The sequence below is a fragment of the Chiloscyllium plagiosum genome, unplaced genomic scaffold, assembly GCF_037043375.1.
Source record: "Chiloscyllium plagiosum isolate Xiang-an unplaced genomic scaffold, Cpla_swu_hap1 HiC_scaffold_15, whole genome shotgun sequence".
NCBI classification, from domain to species: domain Eukaryota; kingdom Metazoa; phylum Chordata; class Chondrichthyes; order Orectolobiformes; family Hemiscylliidae; genus Chiloscyllium; species Chiloscyllium plagiosum.
Genome location: NW_028270153.1, coordinates 294,365 through 309,113, shown reverse-complemented (window position 1 = coordinate 309,113; position 14,749 = coordinate 294,365). Strand labels below are relative to the sequence as shown.

At 42.1% G+C, this 14,749-nt stretch overlaps 1 protein-coding gene across 2 annotated transcripts in view; it reads left to right on the top strand.

Moving 5' to 3' along the window:
* fer1l4 (fer-1 like family member 4) overlaps window positions 1–14,749 on the top strand; it is a 368,573-nt gene that overhangs the window by 188,716 nt on the left and 165,108 nt on the right. For both annotated transcript variants that reach the window (XM_087994630.1, XM_087994631.1), the window contains exon 30: window positions 14,584–14,699. In XM_087994630.1, coding sequence (XP_087850756.1) covers window positions 14,584–14,699 — 116 coding nt within the window. The remainder of the gene's footprint in view (window positions 1–14,583; window positions 14,700–14,749) is intronic.

Below are 14,749 nucleotides of genomic sequence, written 5' to 3'. Positions count from 1 at the left end.
GCTCTGCAGAAATATTAGAACTAGCAGCATGAGTAGCCACTTCAGCCACTCAAACCTGCTCTATCTGATGTGACCTTAGCTGATGTCCTCTTGGCATCAACTCCATTTTCCTGTCTGCTATCACAACCCTTTAACCCATTATGAATTAAAAATCTGTCTATCTCTTCCTTAAACTTACTCAATACCCCAACACTCTGGGGTAGTGAATTCCACAGATTCACAACTCTTTGAGGGAAGCAATATCTCCTCATCTGTTTTTAATCTGTCACTCCTTATTCTAAAGCTCTGACCTCTCATTCCAGATTATTGCACAGGGGGAATATCCTTTCTACATCTACTTTATCAATCCCCTTTCGCATCTTATATACCTCAATTAGATCTCCTCTCATTCTTCTAAACTCCAGACAGTAAATAGCAAAACCACTCAATCTCTATTCTTAAGATAAACCCCTCACCTCTGAAATCAATCCAGTGAACCTCCCCTGAACTGCCATCAATGCAACTATATCCCTCCTGAAGTAAGGGGACCAAAACTATGTGCAGTACTCACGGTGCAGTCTCACTAATGCCTTGTTCAGTTGCTGCCACACTTCCTTTAGTAATAAATGCTAAAATTCCATTTGTCTTCCTTACTATCTGGTCTACCTGCAGACTATTTTTCTGTGATTCATGCATCAAAACATCCAGATCTCTCTGCACTGAAGTACTCTGAAGTTTCTCTACATTGAAATAAGTTTCCTTTCTATTCATCCAACTAAGATGGATTACCACGCACTTAACTATGTTAAACTGCATCTGCCAAATTCTGGCCCATTCACCGAACCTATCCATATCCATTTATAAATTTCTTATTTCTTCACTGCAACTTACTTTCCCACCTATTTTAGTCTCGTCTGCAAATTTGGCTATAGTACTTTCTATCCCCATATCCAAGTCATTAATATAGATTGTGAATACTTGGGCCCAAGGACTAAACTCTGTGGCACTCCACTCTTTACAGCTTGCTACTTAGGAAAAGACCCATTTGTCCCAACTCTTTGCTTCCTGTTGCTTAGCCAGTCCTCTATCCAAGCTAACAAATTACCCCTAACACCATGTAATCTTACCTTGTGTGTTAACTTTTTGTGGAGCAAGTTATCAATGGCTCTGAAACTCCAGATATACTACAACTATGGGTTCTCCATTATCCACTTAGACCATAAGACCATAAAGACATAGGAGCAGAAATTAAGCCATTCAGCCCATCAAGTCTGCTCTGTCATTCAATCATGGCTGATAAGTTTCTCAAACGCATTCTCCAGCTTTCTCCCCATAACCCTTGATCCCCTTGACACTCAATGACCTGTCTAGCTCAGTCTTAAGTGTACTTAATCAACTGGCCTCCACAGCCTTCTGTAGCAATCAATTCCATAGATTCACCACTTTCTGGCTGAAGGAGTTTCTCTTTATCTCTGGTCTAAAAGGTCTTCCCTTTACTTCAATAATGAGATGGATTTAATAACGAGAGGTCACGCGTTCAAGGTGAGAGGTGAAAAGTTTAAGGGGGATGCACATGGAAAGTACTCTACACAGAGGATGGTAGGTACCTGGAACGCGTTGCCAGCAGAGGTGGTAGAGGCAGGCACGGTAGATTCATTTAAGGTGCGTCTGGACAGATGCATGAGTAGGTGGGGAGCAGAGGGAGACAGATGCTTAGGAATTGGGCGATAGGTTTAGACAGTGGATTTGGATCGTCTCAGGCTTGAAGGGCCTGTACTCTGTACTTTGTTCTTTGTATTCTAAGGCCATGCCCCTGGGTCCTAGTCTCTCCAACCAATGGAAGCATCTTTCCAACATCTACCCTGTCCAGGCCATTCAGTATTCACTTTAAAAACATAAGAACATAAGAAATAGGAGCAGGAATAGGTCATCTGGCCCTTCAAGCCTACTCTGCATTGAATAAGATTATGGCTGATCTTTTCGTGGCCTCAGCTCCATTACCACCCTCTCACCGTAAACCTTAATTCTTTTGTTGTTCAAAAAAAATCTGTCTTAGCTTTAAAACCATTTACTAAAATAGCGTCAATGACTTCACTGTCAGGGAAGTCCACAGATTCACCCTCTGGGTGACTAAGGTCCTTCTCAATTCAGAGTCTAAATCTGCTCCCCCTAATTTTGAGGCTATGCCCTGTTGTCCTAGTTTCATCTGTCAGTGGAAACATCCTACTTCTATCTTATCTATTTACTTCACAATTTTATATGTTTCTATAATATCCCCCCTCATTCTTCTGAATTTCAATGAATATAATCCCAGTCTATTCAGTCTCTCCTCGTAAGCCAACTTCCTCAACTCCAGAATCAACCTAGTGAACCTCCCCTCTAGTACATCCTTTCTCAAATAAGGAGACCAAAATTGCACGCAGTACTCCAGGTATAGCCTCACCAGACTAGTTGCAACATAACCTCCCTACTTTTAAACTCAGTCCATTTAGCAATGAAGGACAAAATTCCACTTGCCTTCCTAATTTAAACAATCCTTAGATAAGCACATGGATGATTTTGGGATAGTGTCGGAGGACAAGCTGAGAATAGTTCACAAGTCAGCGCAACATCGAGGGCCAAAGGGCCTGTTCTGCACCGTATTGTTCTATGTTCTATGTTCTACTTGTTGTACCTGCAGACCAACCCTCTGTGATTCATGTGCAAGGACACTCAGGTCCCTCTGCATAGCAGCATGCTGCAACTTTTTACCATTTAAGTAATAGTCCTTTTTACTGTTATTCCTACCAAAATGGATGACTTCACATTTATTAACATTGTATTCTATCTGCCAGACCTTTGCCTACTCACTTAAACTATGTCCATTTGCAAAGTTTCAGAGTCGCCCACACACTTTGCTCTGCCACTTATCTTAGTGTCATCTGCAAACTTGGACACACTACATGTGGTCTTCAACTCCAAATCATCTATGTCAATTGTGAATAATTGTAGTCCCAACTCTGATCTCTGAGGCACACCACTAGTTACTGATTGCCAACCAGAATAGTACTCATTTATCCCCACTGTTTGCTTCTTGTCTGTCAACCAAACTATCCATGCTAATTTTACCCGTCATGCCACGCAGCTTTATCTTATTCAGTAGCCTTTTGTGTGACACCTAGTTGAAGGCCCTTTGGAAAGCTAGGTACACCACATCCAATGGGTCCCTGTTGTCTACCGTGCTCGTAATGTCTTCATAGAACTCCAAAAGATTAGTTAGGCATTACCTGCCCTTCATGAACCTATGCTGCATCTAAAATGGGACAATTTCTATCTAAATGCCTTGCTATTTCTTCCTTGATAATAGACTCAAGCATCTTCCCCACTACAGACATTAAGCTAACTGATCTATAATTCCTCAACTTTTGTCTACCGCCCTTTTAAACAGTGGTGTCACATTTGTTGTTTTCTAATCTGCTGAAACTGCTCCAGAGTCAGTGCATTTTGGAAAATTACCACAAGTGCATTTCCTATTTCTCCCACCATCTCTTTTAGTACCCTGGGATGCATTCCAACAGGGCCACAAGATCTGTCTATCCTTAGCTCCATTATCTTGACCAACACTACTTCCGTGATGATTATTTACACATCCTCGCCTACCTTCGTCTCTTTGTCAGTTACTGACACGTTATTCATATCCTCCACTGTGAAGACTGATGCAAAATTCCTACTCAATGCCTTGGTCATTTCATTATTTTGCTTACTTGTTACATCTTCAAAGAACTTGAGAAAATCAGTCAAATATGATTTACCCTTCCTGCCTCCCTCCCTTTTTGAATAAGGGCATTATATTTAGCATTTTGCCAATCCATAGGAACCTTTCCTAAATCCAGGGAATTTTGCAATGTAATAACCAATGGATCCAGTATTCTAGCTGTCACGTCTTTTAAAATCCTGGATATAGGCCATCAAGCCCTGGGGACTTATCTGTCATCAACTCCAGTTTGATCAGTATTTTTCCCTTTGTGATGATGATAGTTTAAGTTCACCCCTTTCAACCACTTGATTGGTTTTATTCCTGAGGTTTTGGTTAGCACTGACTATCCATGTACTGGCACAACAAGGTCTCCTGGATACACTTTAAAAATTCCAACCTATCTAATCGTCTCACATGAATGCAATACCAGTTAATGTTAGTAAAGTTGAAGTCCTCTACATCTTTCTGTGAATCGCCTACATATCTGCTCTTCTACCTCCATCTGAATGTTGGGAGACCTGTAGTATAATCCCAGCATGATAATCACTTTTTTTTATATCTAAGTTCTACCCCAATGACCTCGTTTGAAGGCCGTTCTATGATGACCTCCCTCATTGTTGCAGGTATGGTATATTGACTGGAACCAGCTGGATCTTGTTGACTATGAGATCCTTGATTGGGGTTGTTTGCCTGGGCCAATCAGGAAGCCCCTGACTGACAAATATAAACAGGACATGAATATGAGCACTACTGCTGTATAACAGTAGTGTGGGGGGAATATAAAAAAGGAGATTTAGAAAACAAATGTACCTAACTAGGAGATTACATTCTCAAAGTTTGTGCGAAGATTTGTAGCTCGGGTGCTCGTTGTTGTGGTTCTGTTCGCCGAGCTGGAAGTTTTTGTTGCGAACGTTTCGTCCCCTGGCTAGGCGACATCATCAGTGCTTGGGAGCCTCCTGCGAAGCGCTTCTTTGATGTTTCCTCCGGTGTTTATAGTGGTCTGTCCCTGCCGCTTCCGGTTGTCAGTTTCAGTTGTCCGTTGTAGTGGTTGGTATATTAGGTCCAGGTCGATGTGTTTGTTGATGGAGTTTGTGGATGAATGCCATGCCTCTAGGAATTCCCTGGCTGTTCTCTGTCTGGCTTGCCCTATGATAGTAGTGTTGTCCCAGTCGAATTCATGTTGCTTGTTGTCTGTGTGTGTGGCTACTAAGGATAGCTGGTCATGTGGTTTCGTGGCTAGTTGATGTTCATGTATGCGGATTGTTAGCTGTCTTCCTGTTTGTCCTATATAGTGTTTTGTGCAGTCCTTGCATGGTATTTTGTACACTACATTAGTTTTGCTCATGTTGGGTATCGAGTCCTTCGTTCTGGTGAGTTGTTGTCTGAGCGTGGCTGTTGGTTTGTGTGCCGTTATGAGTCCTAGGAGTCGCAGTAGTCTGGCTGTCAATTCCGGACAGATAACCAGAGCTGACCTACAAAGAATGAAACCGGAAAGCAACAACACCCCCAGATTCTATGGATTACCTAAAGTACACAAACCAGACATCCCACTCAGACCCATTGTATCACTGCCAGGGACACCATCAAACAAACTGGCCAAAGAACTACAACAGAAACTGAAACACCTAGTCAGCGGATCCAAACACTCTATACAATCAACACAGGAATTCTTGGACATCATCAGAAATATACACATAGACAAAGAAGAAACCATGATATCATTCGACGTGACGGCATTGTTCACTTCGATTGACAAAACCCTAGCCAGAGAAACAATAGCCAACCTACTGGACATACAGAACAGAAAACAGGACGCTGAACCTATCAACAAAGACGGCATACTTAAACTACTGGACTTGTGCCTCACAACACACTTCACATTCAACAACCAGATATACGATCAAATCAACGGAACACCCATGGGATCACCAATCTCGGGACTCATAGCAGAGGCAGTTATGCAAAGGTTAGAACAAACAGTCCTACCACAAATTCAACCCAAACTCTGGGTCAGATATGTCGATGACACATTTGTAATCATTAAAAACACGGAAATAGAAAAAACACACCGGATCATCAACGCCACACTCACAGGAATCCGATTCACGAGAGAAGAAGAAAAGGATAGCCAACTCCCATTCCTAGACGTGATGGTACAGAGAACACCGAACGGAGAATTCACTACAAGGGTATACAGGAAAGCCACACACACAGACCAAGTCCTAAACTATGAAAGTAACCACCCCAACACACACAAACGAAGCTGCATCAGGACACTATTCAAAAGGGCCACAACACACTGCAGTATACCAGAACTGCAAAAAGAAGAAGAGGAACACCTATACAAGGTATTTGCCAAAAACGGATACCCGCGCAACTTCATCAACAGATGCCTAAGAGAAAGACCACGGAACGAGGACATACCACAACCAAAAGGACTAGCCACACTACCATACATCAGGAGCATCTCGGAACTGACAGCCAGACTACTGCGACCCCTAGGACTCATAACGGCACACAAACCAACAGCCACGCTCAGACAACAACTCACCAGAACGAAGGACCCGATACCCAACATGAGTAAAACTAATGTAGTGTACAAAATACCATGCAAGGACTGCACAAAACACTATATAGGACAAACAGGAAGACAGCTAACAATCCGCATACATGAACATCAACTAGCCACGAAACGACACGACCAGCTATCCTTAGTAGCCACACACGCAGACAACAAGCAACATGAATTCGACTGGGACAACACTACTATCATAGGGCAAGCCAGAGAACAGCCAGGGAATTCCTAGAGGCATGGCATTCATCCACAAACTCCATCAACAAACACATCGACCTGGACCCAATATACCAACCACTACAGCAGACAGCTGAAACTGACAACCGGAAGCGGCAGGGACAGACCACTATAAACACCGGAGGAAACATCAAAGAAGCGCTTCGCAGGAGGCTCCCAAGCACTGATGATGTCGCCTAGCCAGGGGACGAAACGTTCGCAACAAAAACTTCCAGCTCGGCGAACAGAACCACAACAGATTACATTCTCTTCAGTTGAGGACTGACACTGAGAAAAAAGAAAAAAATATGAACAGGAGATTTAGAACCTCCTTAGTCCAGGGAACTGACTCCAAGCTGGCTGGCCACAGCCAGTGTACTGTGCACAAATAAATAAAGAATGACTTGGTGATGGGATAAAGGCCTCTGTGCAATTATTTCAGATGGTTTCCTCTATTAATAATGCAATTCCTCCATGTCTCTCATTACCTCTCCCTTCCTGTATGGTGCCTGAAATCTCTTGTCAAAAAAGTAGTCCTTTTTTTTAGAAAGCTGTTACTTGGCACAAAGGATATTCTGTCCTTGATTTTTTTCAGAGGGATAATAAACCAGCATGAATCTCGATCAGTCTGGTTTGGTACAGAGATGAAAAGGATTTTGAGAAGCCTTTTGTTTATATTTAAACAGATCAGACTTCAGGCCAAAGTGGTCATGCTTTAAAAATGACCTGTATATGAAAGGGGAGTGGTCAGCTCTCCTAGTTGAGCTGGGTAGTTTAGTTCAGTTTTAAACTGGTTGAAGTTCAACAGGGAGCTGTGTGGAAACTCTCTCTTTCTCTCTCTTTTCTGCCCTTCAACCTGTAAGCATGTGTTCCATTTATACTGGTTTTTAAAGAGAGTTTGCTTATTGGGACTATTGTGTATATTCGGAACAGCATAATTAAGTCTAGTTGGATATGCTAAGTTCTGTAGGGGTTCTTTATTCTGTTATTTGTGTTTCATTGTGTAAATTTGTGAATACATTTTGGTCCATTTTAAAATCTAGTAGCCAAACTAGCTAACTTAATCCAGGTAATTTTCATTGTACACTTACCGAAACAAATTGCAAAGTTATGGTCTGAGCTGCCTGCTTAATAATATTGAGTAGTCTGGCTTAGTCCATTACACTTTCTACCGTGGAATGTAGAGCTGCCAGACCTGTCCTTCCTTCAACTATGTTTCAGTGATTGCAACAATATTATATTCTTACATGCTGATCAATACTTTAAGTTCATCCACCTTGTCATAGAATCATAGAATCCCTACAGTGTGGAAGCAGTCCATTCAGCCATTGATTCCACACTGACATCCTGAAGAGCATCCCACCCGGACTCATGTCCTACTACATCCCCGCATTTCCCATGGCTATCTCACCTAGCCTGCACATTCCTGCACACTATAGGCAATTTAGCATGGCCAATCCACCTAACCTGCACATCTTTGTACTGAGGGGAAAATTGGTGCACCCGATGGCAACCTATGCTGACACAGGGAGAATGTGCAGACTCCACACAGACAGTCACCCGAGGGTGGAATCAAATCCAGGTCCCTGATGCTGTGAGGTAGCAGTGCTAACCACTAAGGTACTGTGCCGCCCAAGTCAGGCTCCTTGTATTGAAATCAATACAATTTAGCTTTCTAGACCTCACATGTGCCTTATCCTGCAGATGTTTTCTTCACCTATTGGACTGTCCTCGCATTCCTTCTTTATCTGATTGGGCAAAGTTCTGGACTCTGCAGTTACTTTGTGCCCCACATTCCTGATGAAGGGCTTATGCCCAAAACATCAATTCACCTGGTCCTCAGATGCAGCCTGACCTGCTGTGCATTTCCAGCGCTGTGCCTGTCCAGCACCAGACTTTTCGGCCCCACCTCCCTGCCAAATCAATTGAAAACCTCCCCAACAGCATGACCAAACCTCAAACAAGAGTATTGAGCCCACTCCAGTTCAGGTAAAACCTGTCCAGTTTGTATGGGTCGCATCGACCGCAGAAGCTGTCCAATGATCCAAAAATCTATTCCCTCCCTTTTACACCATCCCTTTTGCAAGCATTCATCTGACCTACCTTTCTAGTCCAATGCTCAGTATTGCGTGACTCTGGAACTAATTAGATGTCACAACCTTAGTGGTCCTCCTCTTTAATCTAATAACAAACTCTCTAAATTCCAGTTGCAGGACCTAATTTTTTTTTACCCATGTCATTGGTCCCAACATGTGCCACAACTGCTGGCCGTTCACCCTCTCCCATCAGAATACTCTGCAGCCACTCTGGGACATCCCTGACCCTGGCACCAGGGAGGCAACATACCATTCAAGAGTCTTAGTTGCTGCCACGGAATCACCTATCAGTTCAGCTAATGGAATCCCCAGTTTCTCACCCTGCAACTGACTTCGAAATTCTAGCCTGATATGATCACACTTTCTGAGAGGATCCTTTATTATGAGATCATTAATTAATTGCACTTCATTACACAATACCAAATCCAGAAATAACCTGCTCTTGGTTGGTTGCACAACATATTGCTGCAAGAAACAATCTCTCATTTCTCAATAAACTTCTCCCTTGAGGTTACCCTTGTCAATTTGATTCATCCAGTCTGTTAAAATAACCAATTAATTCTGCTGTACCTTTCTTATAATCCCTTCATCATTTCTTTATTTATACTGTGGGGCTACTGTTTGTGGACTTGTAGATTAATTCCACCAGGAACTTTGTTTCCTTGCTGTTTCTTATTAATACCCAGACTGATTCTACGCCTTGACCTCCAGTGTTGATATCATTTCTCATGAGGCGCTGATCCAACCTTTACAAATAAAGCTGCACCACCACCTTTCCTTGTCTATATAGAGGCTTGGAGTTCAAGAATGCAGAGGTTGTGCAGCAATTATAGAAAACCCTAGTTAGATCCCACTTTACTGTGAACAGATCTGGGCCCCACATCTTAGGGAGGATATATTGGCCTTGGAGGGAGTACAGTGAAGGTTTAAAAGAATGATAACTGGTGATCGGGGTTAATATATGAGGAGAGATTACACAAATTAGACATACTTTGTCTAGAATTTTGAAGATTAAGGGGTGATCTGCTTGAAGTCTTCAATGTATTAACAGGAAATGATGAAGGTAAACAATTTCCATTTGTTGAGGATTCTAGAACTCGAGTGCATAGTCTGAGCATTAAGGCCAGACCATTCAGAGAGATGCTATGAAGCACTTCTACTCACAATGAGTGGTAGATCTTTGGAACACTCTACTCCAAATGGCAGCGGATGCAGGACTAGTTGTTAAATTTAAATCTGAGATAAATGCATTTTTTTAAGCAAAGGTATTATGGATAAGAGCCAAAGATAGGTATTATGCCACATCGGAGCTGAAAATGTGTTGCTGGAAAAGCGCAGCAGGTCAGGTAGCATCCAAGAAGCAGGAGAATCGACATTTCGGGCATGAGCCCTTCTTCCTGAAAAAGGGCTCATGCCCGAAACGTCGATTCTCCTGCTCCTTGGATGCTGCCTGACTTGCTGCGCTTTTCCAGCAACACATTTTTAGCTCTGATCTCCAGCATCTGCAGTCCTCACTTTCTCCTATTATGCCACATCAGCCATGATTGCATTAAATGGTGGAACAGGCTTGAGGGAGAGACTAGCCTCCTCCTGTTCCTATGTTTCTATGCTTATGAAACATTAAGTAGCATTGAATATTCAGTTCCCTAATCTGGTTTCCCTGAAACTATATCTCTGTAATCGCCAGCAACTCATCCCCATTTATCTTAATTTACATTGTTCACTCATTAATTTTATTCCAAATGCTTTGTGCATTCAGATAAAAAGCCTTTAAGTTTATTCTGTTGTCAAATTTGGAGAAAGTGAGGACTGTAGATGCTAGGGATGAGTTGAGAGTGTGGTGCTAGAAAAACACTGCAGGTCAGGCAGCACCCGAGAGCAGGAGAATCGACATTTCGGGCATAATTCCTGATGAAGGGCTTATGCCCGAAGCACCGATTCGCCTGCTATTCAGCTGCTGCCTGACATGCTGTGCTTTTCCAGCACCATGTTCTCGACTGTATTGTCAAATGTCCCTACTCTTGTATGATTCTGTGGTGTGATAAGATGTTCACATATTCTGTCTCTTTTATTTTCTGGTAACAATCAGACTCATCACGAAACTGCACTCTCACCTACTCCAATCCTCTATCCATGGTAAAACATTACCCGTAACACTGTACACCTTTATGTTATGCAGCAGTCTTTTGTGTGGTATCTTGTCGAATGCCTTGTGGAGATCCAAGTGCATGGCATCCACCGATTCCCCGTTGTCCACCATGCTTATAATGTACTCAAAGGGTTCAAGTAAATTAGTTAAATATGACCTGCCTTTCATGAATCCTTGCAGCGTTTGCCCAATGGGACAATTTCTATCCAGGTGCCTCACTATTTCTTCCTTAATGATAGATTCAAGCATTTTCCCACTCCAGGAGTTAAGCTAATGGGCCTATAGTCACCCACCTTTTGTTTACCTTCTTTTTTATACAGTGGCATCACGTTTACTGTTTTCCAATCTGCTGGAGCCATCCCAGAGTCCAGCAAATTTTGGTAAATTACCCCAAGTGCATTTGCTATTTCCCCTGCCATTTCTTTTAGTACTCTGGAATGCATTCCATCAGAGCCAACAGACTTGTCTATCTTTAGCCCCATTAGCTTGCCCAACACTTACCTCTTTAGTGGTAGTGTTAGTTTCTAGATCCTCATTCTGCCATAGCCTGCTTGCTGTCAATTATTGGCATATAATTTATGTCTTCCACTGCAAAGGCCAACACAAAATATTGTTCAACGCCTTGGCCCATGTCCTTAGTTCCCATTATTAAATCCCCCTTCTCATTCTCTAAAGGACCAATGTGTATCTTAGCCATTCTTTTTCATTTGATATATTTGTAGCAACTTTTGCTATCTGTTTTTATACTCTGAGCTAGTTTACTCTCATAATCCATCTTACCTTTCTTCATAACTTTTCTCGTGGCCTTGTGTTGACCCTTAAAGGTTTCCCAATCCTCTAGATTCTCACTAATCTTTGTCAATTTGTCTGCATTAGCTTTCAATTTTATACCATCCTTTATTTCTTTAGTTGTCCACGGTTGAATATCCCTCTTCCTACACTCTTTCCTTTTCACTGTTAGATACTTTTGCTGAGCACGATGAAAAATCACTTTGAAAGTCCTCCACTGAACCTCAATTGTCCCACCATATAGTCTTTGCTGCCAGTCTATCATAGCCAACTCTTCCCTCATCCCATTGCAGTCTCCTTTGTTTAAGCACACGACATTTGGTATTGGATTTTACCTTCTCAACCTCCATCTGCATTTTAAATTCAACCACAGTGTGATTAGTTCATTCCAAAAGGATCCCTAACTGTGAGATCATTAAGAATTTCTGTGTCATTACACAGGGCCATATCTAGAATTGCTTGCTTCTTTGTGGGTTCCATTACATACTGTTTGAGGAGACTATCGCGGATACTTTCTATGAACTCCTCCTCAAGGTTGCCTTGACTGACTTGGTGTGACCAATCAACATGTAGATTAAAATCGCCCATGATAATTGCAGGACCATTTTTATGTGCATCTGTTATTTATAGACAATAGGTGCATGAGTAGGCCATTCTGCCCTTCGAGCCTGCACCACCATTCAATATGATCATGGCCGAAAATCCTTAATCAGTATCCTCTTCCTGCCTTATCTCCATAACCTTGATTCCACTATCCTTGAGAGCTCTATCCAACTCTTTCTTAAATGAATCCAGAGACTGGGCCTCCACTGCCCTCTGGGGCAGAGCATTCCACACAGCCACTACTCTCTGGGTGAAGAGGTTTCTCCTCATCTCTGTCCTAAATGGTCTACCCCGTATTTTTAAGCTGTGTCCTCTGATTCGGCACTCACCCATCAGCTGAAACATGTTTCCTGCCTCCAGAGCGTCCAATCCTTTAATAATCTTATATGTCTCAATCAGATCCCCTCTCAGTCTTCTAAACTCAAGGGTATACAAGCCCAGTCTTTCAGCATAAGATAGTCCCGCCATTCCAGGAATTCACCTCGTGAACCTACACTGCACTCCCTCAATAGCCAGAATGTCTTTCCTCAAATTTGGAGACCAGAACTGCACACAATACTCCAGGTGTGGTCTCACCAGGGCCCTGTACAGCTGCAGAAGAACCTCTTTGCTTCTATTCTCAATCCCTCTTGTTATGAAGGCCAGCATGCTATTAGCCTTCTTCACTACCTGCTGTACCTGCATGCTTACCTTCATTGACTGGTGCACAAGAACACCCAGATCTCTTTGTACTGCCCCTTTACCTAAATTGATTCCATTTAGGTAGTAATCTGCCTTCCTGTTCTTGCCACCAAAGTGGATAACCATACATTTATCCACATTAAACTGCATCTGCCATGCATCGGACCACTCACCTAACCCGTCCAGGTCACCCTGTAATCTCCTAACATCCTCCTCACATTTCACCCTGCCACCCAGCTTAGTATCATCAGCAAATTTGCTAATGTTATTACTAATACCATCTTCTATATCATTAGTATATATTGTAAAACGCTGCGGTCCCAGCACTGATCCCTGCGGTACCCTACTGGTCACTGCCTGCCATTCTGAAATGGAGCCGTTTATCACTACTCTTTGTTTCCTATCAGCCAACCAACTTTCAATCCAAGTTAGTACTTTGCCCCCAATACCATGCGCTCTAATTTTGCTCACTAACCTCTTATGTGGGACTTTATCAAAAGCTTTCTGAAAGTCCAGGTACACTACATCTACTGGATCTCCCTCGTCCATCTTCAGAGTTACATCCTCAAAAAATTCCAGAAGATTAGTCAAGCATGATTTCCTCTTCATAATCCATGCTGACTCTGACCTATCCTGTTACAACTATCCAATTTCTTTGTTTATTGCCCGACACACCGTGATGTTATTATTTGGTGGCCTATAGACTATGCCTATCAGTGACGTTTTCCCCTTACTATTTCTAATTAGAAAATGCTAAGTATTTAACACCAAAATCTGGTCTTTAAACTTTGATTGTCATGCATCTGACATAGAATGAATGGGTAAGCGAGGGCACAGCCTGCAAATACCTATTTCAGTGCTTTGGGTATGTGGCAGTGATAGGGTTATTGCAGTTGAATATTGCCAGGCTAATGCTGGAATGGGTAGATTGCCTTATGAGGAAAGGCTAGGCCTGTATCCTCAAGTTCAGAAGAATAAGAGTTGACCTAATTGGAACATATACGATGCTAAGAGGACTTGACTAGGTGCATATTAAAAGAATGTTTCCTCTTGGAGGGACGATCTAGAACTAGGATTCATAGTTTAAAAATAAGGAGTCGTCCTTTTAAGACAGAGATTAGGAATTTTTTTTTTCTCTGAGGGTTCAGTCTTTGGAATTCCCTTCCTCAAAAGGCAATGGATATATAATCTTTAATATTTTTAAGATAGAGATAGATAGATTCTTGATGACTAAGAGGATGAAAGATTATTGAGAGTGTGTAGGAATGTGGAGGTGAGGTTAAAATCAGATCAGCCATTACATAGTAGAGCAGACTTGAAGGACTCAATGGCCTACTGTTGATCATATGTTTGTATGAAGACTGCAGTCAGCTATTCACTTTTAATTCATAGAATGTTCCCTGATTGACCAGTGGTCACCCGACTCTGATTGAATCTATTGTTACCTTCTCTTGCTCCTGCAAATGATTGGAACTAAAGTTGTGTTTCGATATTTAATAAACAAACACCAGAAAATGCTAGAAACATCACAGGAATGAGATCAGGCAGATGTTTGGAATGAACCTCTTCATAAAAACATTTATTTTTAATGGAGGGCCCTCATCAGAATCTTCCAAATAAAATGAATTTCCACAGTCTTCTTTTTCCTGCATATTTCATGATTGCCAATTTATTGTGTGAATGTCTCAATGGATATTTTTGTACTTGAACATTTTAAACTGGATGAGAGGCTTAGACACCTTTTTCACTTCCTTTGCAGAAAAGGAACTCACAAGCCCATTTTCCAAAGACAACATACAGGCTCAAGTCATCATCTCTGTTGACCCAGAAGTGGCATTATCTGAGAATAAAAAGCGACCGCTGGATGTTCTGAAGGTAATTGGGACCCTCCAGTCTTGCACAGAAGTGGTCAAACACCTGACACT